This window comes from Ostrea edulis, chromosome 1 (assembly GCF_947568905.1).
Source record: "Ostrea edulis chromosome 1, xbOstEdul1.1, whole genome shotgun sequence".
Taxonomy (NCBI): Eukaryota; Metazoa; Mollusca; class Bivalvia; order Ostreida; family Ostreidae; genus Ostrea; species Ostrea edulis.
Genome location: NC_079164.1, coordinates 17,628,853 through 17,655,705, shown reverse-complemented (window position 1 = coordinate 17,655,705; position 26,853 = coordinate 17,628,853). Strand labels below are relative to the sequence as shown.

Genomic DNA, 26,853 nt, shown 5'->3' with positions numbered 1-26,853 from the left:
TTATAAATTAGCTACAAGTGCTTGAAATAAAGCTATTTTTGTTAAATGGTAGAAGTTCGCTTGTTGCATAAAATTAATGATGACATCATCATCACTGCTGTCTGTTGTTGTTTTGACACTGGGCTGGTTTGTGGTTTTCATCGATTTTGTTGTCTCCTTTGAATCAATGAATGAATTCGTTGTTGTATGTGATAGAGCGTTGGTGGTTGATAATGACGTGGATGAGTGGATCGTCTTTGAAGTTGAACTTTCTGGCAATGCTGTTGTTGTTTCCAGCGTGGTCGACGGTGAAGTTGACGATGACGTAGCTAGTGTTGATTGCTTTGTTGTAACTATTGTTGCGACGGTAGTACTTTTGGCGGATGTTGTAGAGCGATTCGTGGGTGCTAAAGGTGTGGTACTCTCTGTTGATGGAAGGGAAGAAGATTGGAGCTCCACAGATGTTGTTTGTGGGTTGATTGCTGTGGTAGATTTAATAGTAGTTGATGATGACGTAGTCATGTTTGTTGGCAAAGTTGTAGTCTTTCCAAAGGTTGTTTTCTGTGTTGTAGTTTTCATAGCTGTTGTAACAAGAGGAGACGACTTAGCTGTCGTTGACTCAAATGTAGATATAGGGACTGCTATCTTTGTTGTTGATGCTCCTGAACGAGTTGTAGAAGTTGTCACTTGTGGTGCTTTGGTTGATATTGAATTTGGTGATGACACGCTTGTAGGAAGTTGGACTTTTGTTGACGATGTTATCGGAAGTGTTGTTGTGGCAGAAATTGATGAAGTGGTAGTCTCTGCTGTTGACGGTGTTACTGTCGCTGAATAAGTTGCTGAGGTTTTCTTAGGTTGCATGGATGAGTGCAGTGTTGTTGTAGTCCGGGTATTTGCAGTTGCTGGTAAGGTTGTGGTTGTGGATATACCAGATGTCATTTTTCTGGTTGTTGAAGTCATTGTCGTAGTAATCGATTTTGTAATCTTTGGCGTTGTAGTTGTCGGTGTTGTCGGTGTTGACATCGTTAATGTTGTAGACGTTGTTGGTATTGCTGTGGATGTTGGTGTCAATGTTGTCAATCTAGTGATATTTATCGGTGTTATAGTCGGTGCTGTAGTCATTGTCATGGTTGTTAGCGTCGTCATCATTCTAGTCGTAATTGTCGATGTTGTAGCTGTTGTAGTGATCGATGATGTCTTAGTTGTCGGTCTTGTAGTTGATGATGTCGTAATTTTCGGTGTTGCTGTTGTTATATCAGTTGTCGGAGCTGTCGTAGTTTTCAGTGTTGTTGTAGTCGTTGGTGTTGTTATCGTAGTCTTCGGTGTTGTTGTTGTAGTCATCAGTGTTGTTGGAGTTATTGAAGTTGTCGGTGTTGTTGTTGTAGTCATCAGTGTTGTTGGAGTTATTGAAGTTGTCGGTGTTGTTGTTGTAGTCATCAGTGTTGTTGGAGTAATTGAAGTTGTCGGTGTTGTTGTTGTAGTCATCAGTGTTGTTGGAGTTATTGAAGTTGTCGGTGTTGTTGTAGTCATCAGTGTTGTTGGAGTTATTGAAGTTGTCGGTGTTGTTGTAGTCATCAGTGTTGTTGGAGTTATTGAAGTTGTCGGTGTTGTTGTGGTGGTCGATGACGTCATTGTTGGTGTGGTTGTAGTAGTTGTTTTTGATGTAGTTGTAGTCATCGGCGTTGTCGATGTTTTCGCTGTTTTTGTAGTTGTTGGCATCATCGTAGTTGTTGGTGTTGTTGTAGTTAATGGTGTGGTTGTTGTGGTTGGTGCAGAGGTAGTTGTAGTTCCAATTAAACAAGTTTGACAACAGTTTCCCTCCCTGACGCTCGGTGAATACTGGTTACAGAGAGAGACATCACAATTGTAGCTGGGGTCATCACCAATTGGACATATATCTGTGGATACATAGGAATGAATGAGGAATTGATCAGAATGACTGATCAAAACGGTCTCTAAGTAAAGACTGACTTACCCGGTACATCTTGAGCTTTCATAGAGCTGACGCACTGCCCCTGTTGACACCACTTGATGAAGAAAAAGAATAAATTAACATGACTGATACGGCCTTATTTTCATGTACATGTACCTGACAAAAGAAAAAAAACCCACCCATGGTATTGGAAATGAATAATTTACCTTGTAGTTACCACAAGGAGTTCCATCAAATGTAAAGTGGGCAGAACATGACGTACTTCCGGGAATACGACATCGAAGCTTGTGGCAAATCTCGGACCACTTCAGTATAGTGCCCAGATACGTCTCCTACATAGCAGAATTGAAGTGTTTGCCAGTATCAATTTGAATGCAGTTTTTATATAAGAGAGTTGAGTGAATTATTGTCACTGTATTTACGCACTATCTTTCCCAGTATGCACCGGTAAATGAGCTCATCTGGTATCTACATGCAAGTAAGAATTTTATACAATCTTTCATCGCTCTATTCTTTACTTTCAATTCTTGTAACCAGTAGCAATGACTATGTAAAAAATCAGAGCTGGAATTAAGCCCTGCGTAAAAGCTAAAGACATTTTCAGTTTTAAAAGTCTTAGTTTTAAATATTTACCCGACAAACTGTGGATCCAGTAGATGGTGCATACGTCATCGCGCATTGTTCGTCTGCTGTAAATGCTTGGCTCTCTCGACTGACTACGTCCAAATATGGCGGTATATTACTCAAGCAATTTCTACAGAAAACGTGGAGATTTTACTCTTCTGACCCTAGTAATACTTGTGTTTCGAATAAACATTAAAAAGGGATTATCCGAAGATTGTAATCCATTTTGAGGGTAGTATGTTTAAAGGAAAGATTGTCATGTATGAAAATATCTCTTTGCAAACTTACTCAAGCAAACCGCTTACGTAGTTACCAATCGCTACTCGAGAACAGGCCGAAAATTTGTACGTATTCAGCGCCATGTCTGGACTAAGATTAGCGGGATTTGGTAAAATTCCCGCCATTAAATTAAAATTTCTGGATGGACACGCCCCAGTGTCATGTGATGCACCAATACTATATAATAGGAAAGATTGACATCAAATTGCGATAAAGAACAAAACACTAAGAAGTTGGTTATATCACCTTAAAGTAAAGCCCAACAGAAGACGATTTATTCCCAAATGAAAAAATTGTAATTACCTGTGACCAAGTTCGTGTGAGCCAATGTGAATAGCTATAGCATTGAACGTTTCTTCATTGACGGACGCTGCGTAAGAATTACACACTCGGGACAAATAGGCAATACCTGAAATACCAAGCAATGGAAAATTATGACATATACAACATTTACCATTAGAAAAAATAGTTTTCAGAACGAAAATATATTAGGATATTCAGACCTATTGTTCTGTCGTCCGTCGCTGTTTCTGCTAGGTTATACCTATGATTGAAAGGAAATGAATTATCTATACAGTATATATATATATATATATATATATATATATATATATATATATATATATATATATATATTAACTTGGTGGGATTAGGTCCTTTCTTTTATTCTTGATATTTTGGAGAACAATTTTCTTACCCAGTGTACAATGCGGTGTGATCATGCCTCGGCAAACGAGATTTTTGGGAGTTGGACCAGATGGCAAAATCCATCAACGTATTTCCGTCATTGACCTTATTTCCGCTGATCACGTTGTTCTCAGTCCAGTTGGATGACATTCGATCCTGTCATAGCAAAATGCCTTTTAAAATATTTCTCTTAGTCCTAAAACTATTTCCTTTATCCGAACATTTCATTTTATTCTTACATAAGGCGACGTTTACCATTGCCAGTACAATTCCAGCTATTGCCACCCGTAGGTCCCCTTGAGGGGTCTGAGCTGTTTTAAATCGAGTGTCTATCTGGAAAAGAGAAAGGAAGGTTTAGCCATAGAAAATGCTACATTTATAGCTATTATCTTACCATATTGACCACTGAGTTAACGACCAATCCCATTTACTACTGCAGGTAGAGGTTAATATTGATACTAGCCGATAGAGGTTATCATTAGATACATGTATTAAGTAAAGCCTTGCAGTATATGGGCTTAATGAAACCGATATATTTCGTCCTTGCAGTATATGGGCTTGATGAAACCGATATACATTGTATTTCGTATAATATTTGGCATATTTACATATTATATTCCTAACTGTTTTATTTTGTCGCGCACCATATCCCAACATATAATTTCCATGTTTCGTGACGTTTTCCGTCTTTCCACGCTAATCCGTCATATCACCGTATGCGGGTTTCCAATTTAGCTCGACTTGTAAATCTCCGCCCCTTTATGGTCAACATCAATGGGGTGTATCGTATAGGAGCGGATCCTTATATGTCTGATTTACTAAGATTGATGAAAAGGTGAAGATATCGAATAGTGATCAATCTCATAACTCCTATAAGCAATACAAAATAAAGAGTTGGGCAAACCTGGACCCCTGGATACATCAGAAGTGGGATCAGGTGCCTCTACTTAGAGGAGGAGTAAGCATCCCTGGTCGACAGGTCACACCCTCCATGCTAATTTTTGTGATAGGTTCAACATCGCCAAACTAATACTCCCCAAATTTACGTCTTTTTATATTTAAACAGTAAATATTATCAAAATTTACAACGGTACAAATTATTGACATACCCTTTTCTCTTAAATTCATCCACACTCTGCTCTATACGAATACGCTTATTTCATTGTTTGAATAGAAACGCTGCTGTGATAGACTTATAGTCTAGTCAATCTAGCCATATATGGGCAAAACCTCAAACTAATCGCGACAGAAATGAAATATTGATTATACAAGCAAGAAACCACATACAAACAACATATCAACATACAAACAACATATCAACACTCTCATTTTGTGTATCTCAATTGATAAAATGGAAAATTTGGGTAAAATTAACGCTCCCCCATCAAAATCGCTAAAAACTGGAAATTTGATAATAAGTCTATTTCATTTAACATTGAGTAAAAATCAGTTTCATATCTCAAATTTCAACCATTAAATGTTCGATTAAAACTTGAGACAGCAGGAAATATTTTTCCATGACTGTAATTTTTAGGTAAAATCTTTTTTTAAAAGGAAGTTGCTAAACCTTGAAATTTAAAGAAAAAATCCATTTTGTCGTACCTATAAGGCATAAAATTATCAAGTCTCTTAAAAAAAATATGGGGTTACTTTATGAACTGTGTTCCACAAATACCTAAATGTGTCGGATCGACAACGTGGATACAAGGTCAAATACTTATAGGTTATAGACTTTGTATGGGAAAATATGACGACCGAGTTTTTTGGCGCGTAAACGGACCGAGCTTGCGAGGTCCGTCCGCGACAAAAAACGAGGTCGTCATATTTCCCATACAAAGTATATAACCTTTTTATTATATACTTTCAATTTCATTTAGAAACTAACAATAATTTTATTTTTAACAATAACTTTATCTGTTTAACTGAGTAAAAGATGAAAAACACGAAAAATTTCAAAATTAACGGCGTAGAAATTTGATTGTGACGTAATGTTTGCGGGCCGGAATGTTTCCGGGCATATATTGTGATATATGCCCCCAAACTTTTAAAGAAAAAAGAAGAGATGAAATTGAAAGTATATAATAAAAAAAATTATACAAAGCACTAAAATGACCAACGACACAAACAACCAGATTGTCAAATTTTCCCTAATTATATATATATATATATATATATATATATATATATATATATAATTCTTTTGAAAAGCTTGGTTTAAAACCCAAAGAAAATGCTGACGCAAACAAGGAGTTAGTCAGACTTATCAAGAAAACATAAGAGGAAAATACCAAAGCCTTCAGATGGTTCCCAACAATCAGATCAGGACTCCTTCGCCAGCAGCGCAACTAAACATGGCAGGACAAAGGGAATATAAAAACCAGAGTACTCATCGTGGATCAAACTGCAGGAACTGTAGACCGTATTGAAAGTGGAATCGATTCTATATCAGTATCAACTTCATGCACTTAATTCTGGAATATACATTTAATTATGTGGACATTCGAAGTGATTGTTTCATATCATACTCCTGTTTGCGTTCGCACCTGTCTGTATTATTTGATATGCGCAATCTACCAAATTGTCAAAACTAATTCTCTAACGGTATCACCGATCACTTTATTCTAACTCCTGAGTAGGCAGTATCTAATTCCTTCATGGGCTAATATTGTTGCATTGATATGTTTAATCTGAATAGCTCTTTTGCGAATATGATCTTTGATCATAACATACAGCTTCAGATTTCAATTGTGCTCAAATTGTAATTTGAACTTGTCAAAGGTCCATCATTTATCAACAAATATGACCAGCGCTTTCTAAGACTGTGGCAACTAGAACAGCTTTTTTTGCCAGTACGATCTATCTCTGCTGACAACTTGCACCTTAAGATTTCTGGTATGCCTGACTTTGAACTTATCAAAGTACACATATTTTGACCAAAGGACACAAGTCAATACCAAGCCTCAAAGCATATACATTTAATGCTTAACAACTTTTGTTGAGGGATTTTGCACTCCTCATTTTATTATCCTTCAGAATAATACATTCAATTTCATTGGTCGAGGGCTGGTCACGTGAAGGGAGACAGTTTGTGATGTGTCCCTCACATGCAGAGTGACAACTCTCTTGTTTCCCTTTAGAAGATAACTTCTAATGGCACAAGCATAGGCGCCTTCGGGTGATAACCCTACTAAGACCTGATCATTTGTGATGTCTCTCTGATAAAAAGTTTATAATTGTATATTGTAGAACCCCCGGCATCCATTCAGATGCCGCTCGGGTTACATGATAAAGCGTACACGTGATGCAATGGAACAATTATACTGGTTTATGGACAAACCAACGTGAAATATCGTCGTTAAGGAAATTAGCTCCTGAGCTTTTCAGTACAACTGCGCAGGATGCTACAACTAAGTATTCACTGGTTCAACACTGATCCCATTGGTGCAAATATATTACACATCTATTGCTGAACCCTATCCAGTTGAAAATTTTTGTGTCAATTCATATTTTGAAAGAGTTTGGCAGGGACTATATTTTGTGGTGGAAGGATTCATTAATCAAAACGTTCTAATTCTGTATGATATTACAGTTTATTTTTCATCCAATGTATTGTCTATTTTTATACTCCTATTCATGTATTTCAGTTTTATGATTTATGATACAGGTAGTTGAGACTTGGAACTAGTTCAAATGTTGTAATTTATTAACTTGGTTGATATATTTTTACCAAACAGAACACCGATTCTTAAAAAAGTTTTAATCAATTTACTCGAAATTTTGTATAAAAATTCAGTATTTTCCCCAATAATTCAAAAATTTGATCTCCAACTCCCACTTTTTAAAGTTGCATTTTAAATTGTAAGACCATACCTTGAAAATTGTGTAAAATTTTAGAAATTGACATTACTCCTAATATGGCCTTTTAAACTATCAATTTTGATATCATGAAGTTTTTCGTATATAAAGTGCAAAAAGGTCATTATTTATTTCCATTACTAGTATTAATTTATTTTTTTTATCTGTATTGTTAGAAGACATGATTATGTATCTATTTTATGTAATGATTGATTTGTGTTGCTTATGTTGTGTTGACACCGACAAAAATATAAGTTTAATTGAATAAATCTTAAGTGCAAAAAGGTCATGTTTAGAACACTATAGCTCAATGACAAGTGTTGCGACCCCCAGTTTTTCTGTTTAATTTCCTAATTCTTCCTCAATGTAGAAATCAAAAATACACTTCCCAAAAATTTGACATTACTCCAAATCTCAGGTGCGAAACTCTTTAAGGAAATGGTTTAATAATCAAACATGAAAGAAAAGTTTCAATCTCATATAAAAAAAGGCGGGGAAAACAACTCTATAGTGTTCATGAACAGCGATCAAAACATATCTGGAGGGATCAGACAATTCTCATCACTATATTGATTAGACTTAGTATCATTACAACTAGACATTTAGTTGAACATAAAAGTATGTATCAAAATAACACATTAAACAGGGGTGACTATATTGAAATAACATATTTAGAAATACATATTTTATTTTTATACTCCTATTCATATATTTTTTATTGATATAATGGTGACAAGAAGATGTATCAATTCGGTGACTGGATAGACTTAAGATCTTGTTTTTATAGACACAACTCGCTGATTAGAGATCTTATTTTTATAGACATAACTCGCTGATTAGAGATCTTGTTTTTATAGACACAACTCGCTGATTAGAGATCTTGTTTTTATAGACACAACTCTCTGATTAGAGATCTTGTTTTATATATACCAACTCGCTGATTAGAGATCTTGTTTTTATAGACACAACTCGCTGATTAGAGATCTTGTTTTTATAGACACAACTCGCTGATTAGAGATCTTGTTTTTATAGACACAACTCGTTGATTAGAGATCTTGTTTTTATAGACACAACTCGTTGATTAGAGATCTTGCTTATATAGACACAACTCGCTGATTAGATAGATATCTTGGTTTTTATTAATGAGGGGTAGGGGTAATTGTACATTTCAGGACTCCAGCACCCCTGCGGTCCTAGGGGCGGGGCAAAAACTGCAAAACATTGACCAATGTTCAATAATCTTCTTCTCTACATCTACACAGGTGTAAGAAAAACTAAATAATAGTGATGTAGAGCAGGAAGGCCTCTACCAAAAGTGTAAATTTCATGATCCCCAGGGTAGGGGTTCTGACCCAGGGCGGGGCCAATCTTGGTATATAGTGTTTATGTGTAAAACACTTAAGTAACATCTTCTTTAGTGCTATTGATATACTAAATTGAAACTAAATAGATATACATTTGTATCTAGAAAGAGCAAGTAGTCCTTTACCAAAATTGTAAATTTCATGATCCCAGGGGTAGGGGTTTTGGTATCAGGGTGGGGCCAAAATGGTCAGTTATTAAATGTGTGAACAATGGAACATTTTAAACTTCTTGATAGATACCATTCCAATTGCTTTCAAATTTGGCTTGAAGCATATTTGTAACAAGATGGACATCAATTGTAAATTTCAGGACGCCTGCACCCCTGGAGCCTTAGGGGCAGGGAAAAACTGCCAAAAAATTACAAATTTTCAAAAATCTTCTTTACAACGACATGTGTGTAAGAAAAACTAAATTCATAGTGATGTAGAGCAGAAAGGCCTCTACCGAAATTGTAACTTTCATGATCCCCGGGGTAGGGGTTTTGACTCCAGGATGTGGCCAAACCTGGCATATAGTGTTTATGTGTAAAACACTTAAATAACATCTTCTTTAGTGCTATTGGTACTAAAATGGATATTTAGAAGGAGTAGGTAGTCCTTTACCAAAATTGTAAATTTCATGATCCTAGGGGGGATCCTTGGGTTTGGTTTCAGGGTGGTGCCAAAATTATTACAAGAGGCCTATGGGCCACATCGCTCACCTGAGTCACCTTGGTCCATATTTAAAGATTCCCCCTATATATTCGCATGTAAACCTTTGATCCCTATTGTGGCCCCAACCTACAGCCAAAGGCCATGATTTTTACTAACTGGAAAATGCACGATGTCAGGAAGCTTTCATGTAAATATAAACTTCTCTGACTTAATGGTTCTTGAGAAGATTTTTAAAGATGTTCTCTATATATATGTCTGTAAAACTTTGATCCCCAATTGTGGCCCCAACTTTCCCCCGGGGCCATGGTTTTAACAAACTTCAATCCGCACTATGTCTGGAAGTTTTCATGTAAATGTAAACTTTTCTGGCTCAGCGGTCCTTGAGATTTTTAAAGAATTTCTCTCTATATATGTATTTATATTAAAACTTTGATCCCCTATAGTAGCCCCATCCTACCCTGGGGTGTCATGATTTTAAGAAACTTGAATCTGCACTGTGTCAGGAAGCTTTCATGTAAATTTCAGCTCTTCTGGACCATTGATGCGTCAAAAGATTTTTAAATGACATCACCCTATTTTTGCATTTTGGTGATTATCTACCGTTTGAAGGGGGCATGGCCCTTCCGTTCAACAAACGTGAACATCCTTCACCCAAAGATGCTTTTTGTAAAGTTAGGTTGAAATTGGCCCAGTTGTTCTAGAGAAGAAGTCGAAAATATAAAGTTTACAGACAGACAGACGGACGGACAACAGGCGATCAGAAAAGCTCACATGAGCTTTCAACTCAGGTGAGCTAATATTGATTATTGTCTTAATGTTTTGAAGGACTTCCTCAACTTTGCTGATACAGTATAAATTCTAAATGCATATTTAGGAATAGTAGAAATGGATGTACAAAAATGTTGAATTTCGCAACCCCAGGGTTTTAACTCTAGCACTGGTCAAAAGTAGTCATATTGTTTAATGTTAATACATATATTATGTAAAGCCAACCATCAGTATATGCACTTTTGAGGGCACTGGATTTTTAAGAACACATCTTGTTTTATAGTGTTGCTGAATATTAGAATTTAGCTTAGATATTCAGAACAGGATTTTGTTTCTAGATTTCATAGCCCTTGGGACTATTGATACTTTTAACTAGTACTCAGGCAACCGATAAGGCCTGTGAGCCTCTTGTTTTTATAGATTCACTAATTAGATGGAGATGTTTTTTAACTCACTAATTATCTAGATAGAGATCTTATTTTTAAAGACATAACTCATGCACTGACTAGATAGAGATCTTGAGTATTACTGATATGAAACCGGTCATAGATGCTAAACGCAGCGCACTCATCAGCTATAAGCATGACCCAAGTCAGAAAAAACTGCAGGCACTGAAAGTTATCTGCAGCAAAGCATAGCTAAGAGCACGACATTGCGCAAACGTCTACTTGTTACAATTGTCAGATAACATCCAGCAAGCGTCGAACAACGGCAACGAATAGAAATATGTACGAGGGTATTAAACAAGCAACAGGAAAATCAACAACAAAGATTGCACCCTTGAAGTCACGGACCGGAACAAGAAAATGGAGAGATGGTTAAAGCACTACCTGAAATTTTACTACAGAGAAAATTCCGTCACACAGGAAACACTTGACAAAATCATTATAGAAGAACTGAACCTACTTTTCCAGAACTCACAAAGCAATCGACGCCCTGGTCTGTGGCAAAGCACCATAAGAAGACAATGTCCCACCTGAGATCATAAAATGTGGGAAACCTGCCTTGTTAGAACCACTACAATAACTGCTATGTCTCAGCTGGAGAGAAGGTAAGATACCCCATGGCATATATGACGCCAAGATCATCACCCTGTATAAAAACAAGGATGATCGCAGCGACTGCAACAACTACAGGGGTATCTCTCTGCTGAGCATCGTGGACAACGTATTCGCACGTGTGGTCCTGGCTCATCTGCAAGGCCTGGCTGAACGTATATAAACAGTCACAATATGGTTTCAGAGCTGAGAGGTCGACAGTAGACATGATTTTCTCGGTGCACCAGCTCCAAGAAAAATGTGGAGAACTACAGATGCCCCTTTACATCGCCTTTATCGATCTAACGAAAGCGTTTGATCTTATCAGTACGAAAAGTCTGTTCCAGCTGCTAAAGAAGATTGACTGCCCACCACAGCTACACAGCGTCACTGCCTCTTTCCATGGCAATATGAAGGGCACCATCAGCTATGATGGCGGAGCTTCAGAACCCTTTCTAATGCAGAGCGAAGTGAAAGAAGGATGTATCCTCGCACAAATCCAGTTTGGCATATTTTTCTCTTTGTTGATTTCATTGAGTCCACGAATGGAGTCCACCTGCACACCAGAAGCGATGGGAAGCTATCTAACTTAAACATCTTAGAGCAAAGAGCAAGTTCCGTACAATTCTCACAAGGGAGATGTTATTCGTAAATGATGAGGCCCTGAGTATGCATACCGATGGGACCTTTCAAAACCTGACAGACAGGTTCTCTTACGGCTGCAAGGAATTCGAGCTGACTATCAGTATAAAAAACCAACATCATGGTCCAGGACGCACCGTTACCACAAACAATCAACATCAATGGCAAAGTGCTTGAAGTCACAGACCACTTCCATCTACCTTGGTTCCACCATTACTAGCAACCTGTCTCTCAATGTTGAAATCCACAGACGCATCGCCAAAGCCGACGCAGTGATATCGCATCTGAGTACAGCAAGCAGTTGACTCTGAACACCCAACGCAGAGTCTACCAGACATGTGTGCCCAGTACCTGCTGTACGTCAGTGAATCCTGGACCGCATATGGCAGACAAGAGAACCTTCTGGAAAGTTTCCACATTCGAAACCGCCGACGAATATTCGGTTTCACATGGCAGGGCAGGGTCACCAACACCGGAGTGCTGGAGAAAGCTGGCTCTCTTAGTATGCATCTCAGTCCTGCTCTGTCAGCGTTGTTTGCACTGGCTTGGGTATGTGAACCGAATGGTGGACGGTCGTATCCCAAAGAACACCATGTATGGAGAGATAGACTCCGACGCCGTCCAACGTCTAGCAAATTATGGTTGTGACGTTTGGGGCTCACATCCAGCAAATGATTTGGAAAATGTTCATTTGAATTTTTGTAAAAAAGTTTTATGTGTCAAAAAGTCTACTATGTCTATGATGGTCTATAATAAATTAGGACGGACACCTCTACCTGTGCTGAGAAAGTATAGAATATTGAAATATTGGTTACAATTAAAGAAAACAAATAATTGTACATGTATTTTAAAGAGTATTTATCAGGAAATGTTAGATGTTTGTGACTCAAATTCTTTTACATTTGTAAGAAATTTATTAACTTCTTTAGGATTTGGATTTGTATGGAATTGTACTTATGATATAAATGAAAACAAATTTTTATCTGAAGTAAAACAAAGACTACAAGATGTGTTTATACAATAAATTGATAGTGTTTTTGAGACGTCACCAAAATGTAACTTATATAAGTATGTCAATGAAGGTTTTGAATTACAATTGTATCTTATAAAATCTGTTCCAAGTATGCAAGTTCAAAATATTAGTAAATACCGATTATCCTCACATAGATTAGAAATTGAACAAGGTAGATTTAGCAATATTCCAAGATACGAAAGAAAATGTAAATTGTGTTCAGAGAGTATTGAAGATGAATATCATTTTATATTAGTATGTCCTTTTTATAATGATTGTAGAAAACAGTATGTAAAGAAATATTATAAACACCCCTCCACTTTCACGCTAGTCCAGCTATTATCTACTGGAAATATTACGGAATCATGTAAACTTGGTAGATACCTATATAAATGTTCATCTGTTAGATCTAAGTTATTATAAGATTGCCCCCAGGATATATCATGTCCATCAGTATGATATATTATGTTCTGTTACTATTTCATTATTTAATTTGTTGTATATACTTTATACCTATGAACTGTATGGTTCTTGGTTAATAAACAATACAATACGGTTCAAGGACGTTTGCAAGCGCAATCTGAGATTGATTGGCATTGACTCAAACACCCTGGAATCGCTTGAGGACGATCGCAGTGCCTGAAAACAACTTGCGGTGAAAGAAGGAGTCAAACGAGGGGAAGAAAAGAGAAGTTATCAGCTGAAAAAAAATAAGAAGGAAAGACTGACAGCAAAACCAGGCTCCAAATGCACCCTTCCAACTGCGTCTGCAACAACTGGGGCAGATACAGTCATGCAGGAAATCAGGCCGATAAGCCATCCCTGATATTGCCCTCAACAAGACCAACTCTGACCTACTAATGCGAGACTCATTGTCTCCAGAGGATGCCTACTATATATTGGATACATTCTACACTTGCCCCATTAGCTAGATATATTCAATACATTCTGCACTTACCCCATTAGCTAGATATATTCAATACATTCTGCACTTACCCCATTAGCTAAATATATTCAATACATTCTGCACTTACCCCATTAGCTAGATATATTCAATACATTCTGCACTTACCCCATTAGCTAGATATATTCAATACATTCTGCACTTACCCCATTAGCTAGATATATTCAATACATTCTGCACTTACCCCATTAGCTAGATATATTCAATACATTCTGCACTTACCCCATTAGCTAGATATATTCAATACATTCTGCACTTACCCCATTAGCTAGATATATTCAATACATTCTGCACTTACCCCATTAGCTAGATATATTCAATACATTCTGCACTTACCCCATTAGCTAGATATATTCAATACATTCTGCACTTACCCCATTAGCTAGATATATTCAATACATTCTGCACTTACCCCATTAGCTAGATATATTCAATACATTCTGCACTTACCCCATTAGCTAGATATATTCAATACATTCTACACACTTACCCCATTAGCTAGATATATTCAATACATTCTACACACTTACCCCATTAGCTAGATATATTCAATACATTCTACACACTTACCCCATTAGCTAGATATATTCAATACATTCTGCACTTACCCCATTAGCTAGATATATTCAATACATTCTGCACTTACCCCATTAGCTAGATATATTCAATACATTCTGCACTTACCCCATTAGCTAGATATATTCAATACATTCTGCACTTACCCCATTAGCTAGATATATTCAATACATTCTACACACTTACCCCATTAGCTAGATATATTCAATACATTCTACACACTTACCCCATTAGCTAGATATATTCAATACATTCTACACACTTACCCCATTAGCTAGATATATTCAATACATTCTGCACTTACCCCATTAGCTAGATATATTCAATACATTCTGCACTTACCCCATTAGCTAGATATATTCAATACATTCTGCACTTACCCCATTAGCTAGATATATTCAATACATTCTGCACTTACCCCATTAGCTAGATATATTCAATACATTCTGCACTTACCCCATTAGCTAGATATATTCAATACATTCTGCACTTACCCCATTAGCTAGATATATTCAATACATTCTGCACTTACCCCATTAGCTAGATATATTCAATACATTCTGCACTTACCCCATTAGCTAGATATATTCAATACATTCTACACACTTACCCCATTAGCTAGATATATTCAATACATTCTGCACTTACCCCATTAGCTAGATATATTCAATACATTCTGCACTTACCCCATTAGCTAGATATATTCAATACATTCTGCACTTACCCCATTAGCTAGATATATTCAATACATTCTGCACTTACCCCATTAGCTAGATATATTCAATACATTCTGCACTTACCCCATTAGCTAGATATATTCAATACATTCTGCACTTACCCCATTAGCTAGATATATTCAATACATTCTGCACTTACCCCATTAGCTAGATATATTCAATACATTCTGCACTTACCCCATTAGCTAGATAAAGATAATATCTGGTTAATGCATTTTTAGCGTCTTCGTTTCTCTGTTCTTCGTGGGTTGAGTTTGACATGGACTTCCAACTGTAGAAACAGAAACACATTCTTATAAATCTAGTTTCAATTCAAGATTTACTGTGAACTTGTTGGTATGATGTTCGTTACTACTTACATAATAAAGTTAGCGTAGTCCACACATACTAAGTACTCTACGTACAGCTGGTTTGTGTTTCGCCTGTATCGATTGTTCTCCTTCATAAAATCTAGAATAGAGAATCTATTGTCAAGGAAATGGTGAACGTTTGAAGAATTAAACACCAAATTCAAATGTTATTCAATACCTTTGTACAGTTCCGGTAAAAACGATACTTACCACTCGTTTGTCTCCTTCTCCTCCCTCCGGAATCCTGTCAATAGCCTCACAATTACTGCCGGTCCCAATTTAGTGTTACTGTTGCTCTTTCTCGCCGTGTAAATTTTCAAATCACTTATAGTGTGAAAAGATTAAAATTTACACCTACAGTGACTGCCAGCAAACGTTCACGCAGAGTAAAGGTGAAAAGATTGAAATTTACACCAGCAGTGACTGTCATCGAACGTTAACGCAGAGTAAAAGTGTCTTTTGCAACACACCGCAGTCGACAACCGCAGGGCCGAGAGATAAAAAAGTTGATAATCGTGATTGACCAACAGTAATACTAAACTCGGACGGGCTACAGAATATTGATTTAACCTTTTTGAAACATTCCAACACGCACATATACAGACAAAAGTACTACCACGAGAGAAGAGTCTGATTTACATTCATCCTCTTAACAAACATACGTGTATTGTGCCAAAGTCTGTGACGAACGGTCCCGTGTTATGTTCTCCGCTGGTGTCTTCTACCACCCTCTGGAGCTTGAGTTCTTCAGTCTGGGATGGGTCACTTTCTACAGAGAAAGAGATATATTTTGTGTATGATTACAAACTAAAAGAGAATATTCTTTTTGGCAATAAATATTGGAAATGACTAATAACTTCAGAGGTTTTTTTTTTTTTTTTTTTTTTTTTTTTTTTTTTTTTTTTTTACAATCTAACATGATACCCACTAATGATAAACATGTCGTTCTCAAAGTCCAGCGAATCCTTCTCTAACCGGAGTACGTTATGGATACGAATGGTGGCAGGGTGAGGGGTGGTCCTCGAGAATGGGGGTTCAACAATCTTTATCGCAGACCTCCTCGTTCTGGATGTCACGGGTTCGATGGAGTAGAATTCAGTCCCAATAATGTAGTTTGCATGCTACAAATGTAGGTATAGCATCTCATTATGATAAGCCCTTATGGAATCGCTTACAATCTGTCGCTATACAATACACAAACGTTCGGATGCATGAGGGTCATTTGGAATCGTTTGGCGTTTTTTAAGGACGTTATGAGGCTCTGTTACAGCGGGCAGCTGACACATAGGGGCCCGGGGCGTGTTTCACGGACAATCATACGATTAAGACCTAAAGTGTTTAAGTTCTAATTGAAATGAACTGAAAATATGTACATCACAGCCAAGTTAACAAACTAAAGAGAAAATGTTGCATTGTATTTGTTTATGCTGAGCAGTTTTAATGAAAAGGCGGCGAGTCCCTGAAAAATATTACAGTTGATGGCTTATAAGGAGCTTGATATATACTTCAAGAAGGGCCTGCAGATCGGAACCCTTGATCATAATAATTCCGTATTTTTAGATTGAAACATACTATAACACATTCATGGAAATCCGCGGACCTTCCGAGGCTGAACCCGCCAATGTTACGTCATGATTTTACGATAAACATACGCTCGTGCGTGGGCATGGAGGCGCTTTTTGAAAAAAATATATATACCGAATGGGAAAATATCATAATGACACACCCGTGTTTTAAAAATGGGATTGATAACTTATGCTTTCTCTAAAAATATGCAACACTTTTGCACTTTAACATTTGCTGTTTTTGAGAGAGAGAGAGAGAGAGAGAGAGAGAGAGAGAGAGAGAGAGAGAGAGAGAGAGAGAACAAACATTTGTTACATTAAGAAATACTCGTCTACATAACACAAATAAAGATTTATGATTGGTGATGCTAATGTAATCAATCGATGGTCAGACGGTAAACAAGTTTGTACTTTCATACATTGTTAATTAGAATTCCATTGGCATATATACGATATAGTGATTTACACTAAAAACCCAATCCTATCCATTAAAAAAACCCGGAAGCATACCTCGATCTCAACAGTTTTCATTGGCTACATTTCTTTTCTCAACAACATCATTGTTGAAGTATGGCGACTGTCGACTGTCGTAATTTAGATAAGCACTACGAGCATATCTTACAGCTCTGTATTTATAAACACCAAAGTCTACATCTAATGGAGACTAAGTATATTGCATGCTTAAGAAGTATTATGGCAGTTTTCTTTATCGTTTATGTGCGGTGATTATGTCATTCTACTCAATTAGTGAATAATTTTTTTTATAATAATTGTAAGTTGTTGTTTTGACAAGTTTTGAAACAACACAATGAAACTTTTATTTTTTGTTTAGATTTAGGAGCTCCTGCAACATTTTAAAATCGTTGTTTGCATTTGACAACATGTAAATTTGTTGTTGAAGTCGCCAAATATCTTATTTTAAAAACATGTAACCAAAGCGTTAATTTTGCCAATTTTCACTGCGACATAGTCTTTATGCATGTAGTATCAAAATTAATTATAATTAGGTCAATTATGTGGTACTATATCTCACATATCTGACATTTATAAAGTAAAATTTGTTTGGACAAAATTGCTACTACTTCTTATAAAGGTTGCTCAATAAATGTAAATGTCAGTATTAATTGTTACAGTATTTTAAAAGTCATGAAAATAAAACTAAGCTTGCGAGCTTGTGACTTACCAGTTCAAAGTTTGTAACTTACCAATTTTAAGTTTGTGATGTACCAATTCAATTGATTAAAACTTGTGATTTACCTACTTAACTACTTTAAACTTAGATTGTGATTTACCACTGCAAATAATTAAAGCGTGTCACTTACCAATTCAAACCTGGTGAAGTCGTTATTTGGAAAACGGACAAGCGCGTTAGCGCCCATAGCACTGCCCTGGTAAAGTGCGAAGTCCCTCTAGAATATAACGAATGCCTTACAAACAATGTACACAAATGTGTAAATATGTTATAAAGTTTACATATGTTACAAACAAAGTTTACATATGTTACAAAGTTTACATATGTTACAAACAAAGCTTACATGTGTTACAAAACAATGTGTACGTGGGTTACAAACAAGTTGTACATGTGCTGCAAAGAGTGTGTATTTGCCTTACAAACAATGTGTGTATTTTGCCTTACAAACAATGTGTATTTGCCTTACAAACAATGTGTACCTGGGTTACAAATAATATGTACGTGGGTTACAAATAATGTGTATAGGCCTTATAAAGAATGTATAATGTGACAAATAATGTATACATGTGACAAATAATGTAGACATGTGACAAATAATGTACATGTGACAAATAATGTAGACATGTGACAAATAATGTAGACATATGACAAATAATGTATAATGTGACAAATAATGTAGACATGTGACAAATAATGTATAATGTGACAAATAATGTATACATGAGACAAATGATGTATAATGTGACAAATAATGTAGACATGTGACAAATAATGTAGACATGTGACAAATAATGTAGACATGTGATAAATAATGTAGACATGTGAAAAATAATGTAGACATGTGATAAATAATGTAGACATGTGACAAATAATGTAGACATATAACAAATAATGTAGACATGTGATAAATAATGTAGACATGTGACAAATAATGTATAATGTGACAAATAATGTAGACATATAACAAATAATGTAGACATGTGACAAATAATGTATAATGTGACAAATAATGTAGACATGTGACAAATAATGTATAATGTGACAAATAATGTAGACATGTGACAAATAATGTAGACATGTGGCAAATAATGTAGACATGTGACAAATAATGTAGACATATGACAAATAATGTATAATGTGACAAATAATGTATAATGTGACAAATAATGTATAATGTGACAAATAATGTAGACATGTGACAAATAATGTATAATGTGACAAATAATGTAGACATGTGACAAATAATGTATAATGTGACAAATAATGTAGACATGTGACAAATAATGTAGACATATAACAAATAATGTATAATGTGACAAATAATGTACACATGTGATAAATAATGTATACATGTGACAAATAATGTATAATGTGACAAATAATGTATAATGTGATAAATGATGTAGACATGTGAGAAATAATGTAGAAATGTGACAAATAATGTATACATGTGCCAAATAATGTATACATATAAAAAATAATGTAGACATGTGATAAATAATGTAGACATGTGACAAATAATGTATAATGTGACAAATAATGTACACATGTGATAAATAATGTATACATGTGACAAATAATGTAGACATATAACAAATAATGTAGACATGTGACAAATAATGTAGACATGTGACAAATAATGTAGACATGTGACAAATAATGTATAATGTGACAAATAATGTAGACATGTGACAAATAATATGTACATGTGCCAAATAATGTATAATGTGAAAAATAATGTACACATGTGATAAATAATGTATACATGTGACAAATAATGTAGACATATAACAAATAATGTAGACATGTGACAAATAATGTAGACATGTGGCAAATAATGTAGACATGTGATAAATAATGTAGACATGTGACAAATAATGTAGACATGTGATAAATAATGTAGACATGTGATAAATAATGTAGACATGTGACAAATAATGTAGACATATAACAAATAATGTAGACATGTGATAAATAATGTATAATGTGACAAATAATGTAGACATGTGACACATAATGTACACATGTGATAAATAATGTAGACATGTGACAAATAATGTAGACATGTGACACATAATGTACACATGTGACACATAATGTATAATGTGACAAATAATGTAGACATGTGACAAATAATGTAGACATATGACAAATAATGTAGACATGTGACAAATAATGTATAATGTGACAAATAATGTAGACATGTGACACATAATGTACACATGTGATAAATAATGTATACATGTGACAAATAATGTAGACATATAACAAATAATGTAGACATGTGACAAATAATGTAGACATGTGACAAATAATATATACATGTGACAAATAATGTACACATGTGACAAATAATGTATAATGTGACAAATAATATATAATGTGATAAATGATGTAGACATGTGAGAAATAATGTAGAAATGTGACAAATAATGTATACATGTGCCAAATAATGTATAATGTGACAAATAATATATAATGTGATAAATGATGTAGACATGTGAGAAATAATGTAGAAATGTGACAAATAATGTATACATGTGCCAAATAATGTATACATATAACAAATAATGTAGACATGTGATAAATAATGTAGACATGTGACAAATAATGTATAATGTGACAAATAATATATAATGTGATAAATGATGTAGACATGTGAGAAATAATGTAGAAATGTGACAAATAATGTATACATGTGCCAAATAATGTATAATGTGACAAATAATATATAATGTGATAAATGATGTAGACATGTGAGAAATAATGTAGAAATGTGACAAATAATGTATACATGTGCCAAATAATGTATAATGTGACAAATAATATATAATGTGATAAATGATGTAGACATGTGAGAAATAATGTAGAAATGTGACAAATAATGTATACATGTGCCAAATAATGTATACATATAACAAATAATGTAGACATGTGATAAATAATGTAGACATGTGACAAATAATGTATAATGTGACAAATAATGTACACATGTGATAAATAATGTATACATGTGACAAATAATGTAGACATATAACAAATAATGTAGACATGTGACAAATAATGTATAATGTGACAAATAATGTAGACATGTGACAAATAATGTAGACATGTGACAAATAATGTAGACATGTGACAAATAATGTATAATGTGACAAATAATGTAGACATGTGACAAATAATGTATACATGTGATAAATAATGTATACATGTGACAAATAATGTAGACATATAACAAATAATGAAGACATGTGACAAATAATGTATAATGTGACAAATAATGTATACATGTGACAAATAATGTAGACATGTGACAAATAATGTAGACATATAACAAATAATGTAGACATGTGACAAATAATGTATAATGTGACAAATAATGTATACATGTGACAAATAATGTAGACATGTGACAAATAATGTAGACATGTGACAAATAATGTATAATGTGACAAATAATGTAGACATGTGACAAATAATGTGTACATGTGCCAAATAATGTATAATGTGAAAAATAATGTACACATGTGATAAATAATGTATACATGTGACAAATAATGTATAATGTGACAAATAATGTATAATGTGATAAATGATGTAGACATGTGAGAAATAATGTAGAAATGTGACAAATAATGTATACATGTGCCAAATAATGTATACATATAACAAATAATGTAGACATGTGATAAATAATGTAGACATGTGACAAATAATGTATAATGTGACAAATAATGTACACATGTGATAAATAATGTATACATGTGACAAATAATGTAGACATATAACAAATAATGTAGACATGTGACAAATAATGTAGACATGTGGCAAATAATGTAGACATGTGACAAATAATGTAGACATGTGACAAATAATGTATAATGTGACAAATAATGTAGACATGTGACAAATAATGTAGACATGTGCCAAATAATGTATAATGTGAAAAATAATGTACACATGTGATAAATAATGTATACATGTGACAAATAATGTATAATGTGACAAATAATGTATAATGTGATAAATGATGTAGACATGTGAGAAATAATGTAGAAATGTGACAAATAATGTATACATGTGCCAAATAATGTATACATATAACAAATAATGTAGACATGTGATAAATAATGTAGACATGTGACAAATAATGTATAATGTGACAAATAATGTACACATGTGATAAATAATGTATACATGTGACAAATAATGTAGACATATAACAAATAATGTAGACATGTGACAAATAATGTAGACATGTGACAAATAATGTAAACATGTGACAAATAATGTATAATGTGACAAATAATGTACACATGTGATAAATAATGTATACATGTGACAAATAATGTAGACATATAACAAATAATGTAGACATGTGACAAATAATGTAGACATGTGACAAATAATGTAGACATGTGACAAATAATGTAAACATGTGACAAATAATGTATAATGTGACAAATAATGTAGACATGTGACAAATAATATGTACATGTGCCAAATAATGTATAATGTGAAAAATAATGTACACATGTGATAAATAATGTATACATGTGACAAATAATGTAGACATATAACAAATAATGTAGACATGTGACAAATAATGTAGACATGTGACAAATAATATATACATGTGACAAATAATGTAGACATGTGATAAATAATGTAGAGATGTGAAAAATAATGTAGACATATAACAAATAATGTATAATGTGACAAATAATGTATACATGTGACAAATAATGTATAATGTGACAAATAATGTATACATGTGACAAATAATGCATAATGTGACAAATAATGTATACATGTGACAAATAATGTATAATGTGACAAATAATGTATACATGTGTTACAAATGATGTGTACACGTATTACAAACAGCGTGTGAAAAATTCAATTGACAAATTATCTATTATATCAACAAAATACAGTCCACTGTGTAAATAAGTCTCAAACTTTGCTGGCTATAGTCAAACCAAGCGTCTAAGCACTGATTAATACGTATGAACGTCTATGTATAGATTATCAGATATATATCATCGTTATTTTTCGATAGGTACAGTACGAAATTGTCTATTGTTTAGTCCGATGTTATCAACATCGTATACACGTGTAACATGTAGATCTCCATCTTTGCTTCGGCAGATAAACAACAAGCACATCATGTAGATTAGATTTAAATTGACAAATTAATGGTTTCTCCTTCTCAACCAGAAAGAAATATTTCCACTACAAAAATTAATAATAAATGAAAAAAATGCTATTTATAGCAAGATTATTTCTCTAATTTCAAACTTTGGAATTATTTCGGACTTTGTTTTCTTATTTTTATTCATCCAATTGTAATATAAATTCTGTTTGTAAAAAACTTGGTAAAGTACACTTGATATCATATTTGCCCACAGTAAGATCCCTACATACCAACCCACATATGTACATGTAACCCACCAATACGTCAAACCGTCAAAATGTTGGCATTTATTAGTGGTTCAAAAAAGGAGGGGGAAACCATTTTGATTTATATCTTTTTCAATAATTTGAATTTTTCATCCGATTCTTTATTTCTTTATGCTAGTTTGACATACAAGATACACGGTGTAATAATATGATGTTTTAATAGAGCACATATCATTAAAAAAATGTGAATAATTCTAATCTACTATTCCATTATTCAAATTCAATTATTCAATTAATTCTTCTAATAAAGACTGTAAAGTATTTCTGAAATTACAGAGACCTTTCATCACATTTTTAATTCTAAGACGTTGGACCAACTTCCACACATTATCTTTTGATTTGGTTTGGTTTTAATAAGTACAAATATGAAATTCCTAAAAATAAGGGACCTGCAATTTTTCTATGATATTTAAAAATTGAAATACATTATTCCTCCCTGTGTAAATTTCCCTCACTGTTTTGGAATTACAGAAATGAAATTGAGAAATCATGGGAATAAATTACATTCCATATGGTAAATTGTGTTAATTTTAATTATAAACTTTTCGTTTTCATCATTTTTGAAAAAAAAAGTTTGTTTGTAGCAGGTAATGATATTAATTCTTTATCGCCAAAGACATACATCTCATAACATTATAACAAAATTAAACATGCACGCATAATAATTACAACAAAGCCGAAAATAAAAGCGTTGTTAAAAACAAACGATCTCTATATCAAGTGACGAGTTGGACAAAAAACATGCACACTTACATTTATAAATACATGTTTATATCACGGGCACTGGAAGTTAATGTAAATATATAGTATGTGCATGTATAAAAAAGGAAGGGTAGGACACTCTTTTTGAGGCAAATTCGGGTTTGGGTTATTGTGGACGTTTCTCAAACGGCCTGACGCGATGAATCGTTCACATATGCCTTACTTTCAATATCTGTAGGGTTTCGTTTCGTTCCAATGCCGTTTATTCGAAGAAAAATATGTTTTTACACCTCCAAGTGTCTAAGAATTTCGCTAGACTGTCTTACTTCCGGTTTAATCGCACCGAATCGAAAGGTAAGTTTTGATTGGTCAATTTAATAAATATTTATAAGTTTATAATGTCATTCTTATTGGTTCTGAAATAATGATAAGAATATTTGAACTATAAAAACAAACATGGCTCATGTACTTAACCACTAGTCTCTAATACCATCATGAAGTAATAATCCTGAGAATTATTTTTTCTACATATGAATTTATGGATCAGTTAACATGTGTCAATTCAGACTTTAATTTTATTATTGACCAATCAGAACTTACCTTTCAATTCAGTGCGATTAAACCGGAAGTAAGACAGTCTAGCGAAATTCTTAGACACTTGGAGGTGTAAAAACATATTTTTCTTAGAATGAACGGCTTTGGAACGAAACGAAACCCTACAGATATTGAAAGTAAGGCGTGTGTGAACGATTCATCGCGTCAGGCCGTTTGAGAAACGTCCACAATAACCCAAACCCGAATTTGCCTCAAAAAGAGTGTCCTACCCTTCCTTTTTTATACATGCACATACTATATATTTACATTAACTTCCAGTGCCCGTGGTTTATATCGACATGCAGGCACGAACACGTATAACCAATGGATGGGGTAAAGCTAGGGCCCGACCACCACCATTTTGACAACGTACATTTCCCATTATTTTTACATTAATCGCGAGTTATTTTCACCTACAAAGTAAATTATGATGGCTAATCCCCCCTCAAATAAAACCCTTTAAGTAGTATTGAATGGTAAGAATATAAGCTTGAACTGATGAAGATGAATTGATTGCATGTCGTGAACAATGGAAGACCCCCCCCCCCCCCCCCCCCCCTCCCTATTTAAGATTTTGAAGTTTGGGCAAAAGATCATGGTTTGTCAAGAAAGTTAACACAATTGTGAAGTCATCTCTTCCCACTCATCCCCACCCCACCTCCACTTCGGAAAACGATATCAACGTGCCTGTCGTGTTCATGTGAAGCGTGAAATGTTTTGTATCCACGAATTAAATTCAAACATAACACCCTACTTATCCTGGACAGTACCTGTAAATCGAAAGTCGTGTCATTCATAACTCGCTCTCCGGTCCACAGTAGGACGGGGGGAACTTTAACCAAATCATTCCTGGCGAGATCCAACCGGAAGTCGCCGCCCGAGGTGGAAAACTTAAACAGAATTTTATCCGGAAAAGAGTTGGCCGATCGTCTTATTCTGGCATGGTTCTGGTCGAGGATTATCTGAATTGGTACTAATTCTGAAAATAAAAACGAGCAAGAGTGAGACTATCAGAAATGATACATCGAGGCGAGATTGTAGTCATCCAGAGATATATAACTCGTGACATTGATGTCCATCTTGTACATCGAGGTGAGATTGTAGTCATCCAGAGAGATATAACTCGTGACATTGATGTCCATCTTGTAACTTGGCTATAAAAAAAACCAAACAACAACAAACAAATGAAAGAAAACAAACTCAAAATATAAATAAATAAAATTAAAACAACAACAACAAAACCACGACAAAAGAAACGTAATCGTAATATACGTAATGAATAAAGATTTTTAGCCAACACTTTTCAAGAGAACTTTCCCGGAGTAAAAACTAACTGTTATATTAAGTTTTATTAATCAGAATGATAAATTTCGTGTACACGGTGTTGGTACTAACCTTGCTTTAGAGAATCCTGTAATTTTTGCTTCCGAGACGGGGATGGAAAAGCCCAGGAAAGGGAGAAAAGAGACACGAGAAATAGGACTTTCATCTTGCCGAACTCCTATTGTCATCTCATTTTGTAACGGCTCTACTTATAAAAAAAGATGACAAATAAAAGACCATTAAATTCACATCATCTTCACTTATTTTACATTAAAATTTGAGTCACTGAGTGAAAAGTGAAAAAAAACCTTTTCCCGGTTGGTTTACGATTTTAACGATTCGTTCACCACCATTTCAGCGTACCCGCGGCTAAATGGCGACTTCGTCCGATGCGGTTCGGTACCACCCAAACCATTGCTAGGACGTGCTCTCAAGATAAAACAAAAACATTATCTCTGATCTGATAGATTTGGGTCGCTGGGTTTTTAACGTGGACATAACCAGAACTGAAAGCTCCTGGCCCGTAGGGTGTGAAAAGCTGTTCTGTGAGAAT

At 34.5% G+C, this 26,853-nt stretch overlaps 1 protein-coding gene across 1 annotated transcript; it reads right to left on the bottom strand.

The window, feature by feature from the left end:
• Window positions 1-26,853, bottom strand: LOC125662636 (mucin-5AC-like). Its single transcript, XM_056152932.1, has 18 exons — window positions 26,373-26,853; window positions 25,748-25,956; window positions 18,349-18,435; window positions 16,390-16,582; window positions 16,124-16,230; window positions 15,675-15,705; window positions 15,471-15,561; window positions 15,289-15,382; window positions 3,758-3,835; window positions 3,513-3,658; window positions 3,319-3,359; window positions 3,119-3,224; window positions 2,825-2,992; window positions 2,546-2,666; window positions 2,119-2,244; window positions 1,955-2,006; window positions 573-1,877; window positions 1-497 (listed from the first exon to the last, which is right to left on the bottom strand). The coding sequence occupies exons 1-18, from the start codon at window positions 26,464-26,466 to the stop codon at window positions 1-3; spliced, it is 3,546 nt and encodes a 1,181-aa protein (XP_056008907.1). The 5' UTR covers window positions 26,467-26,853.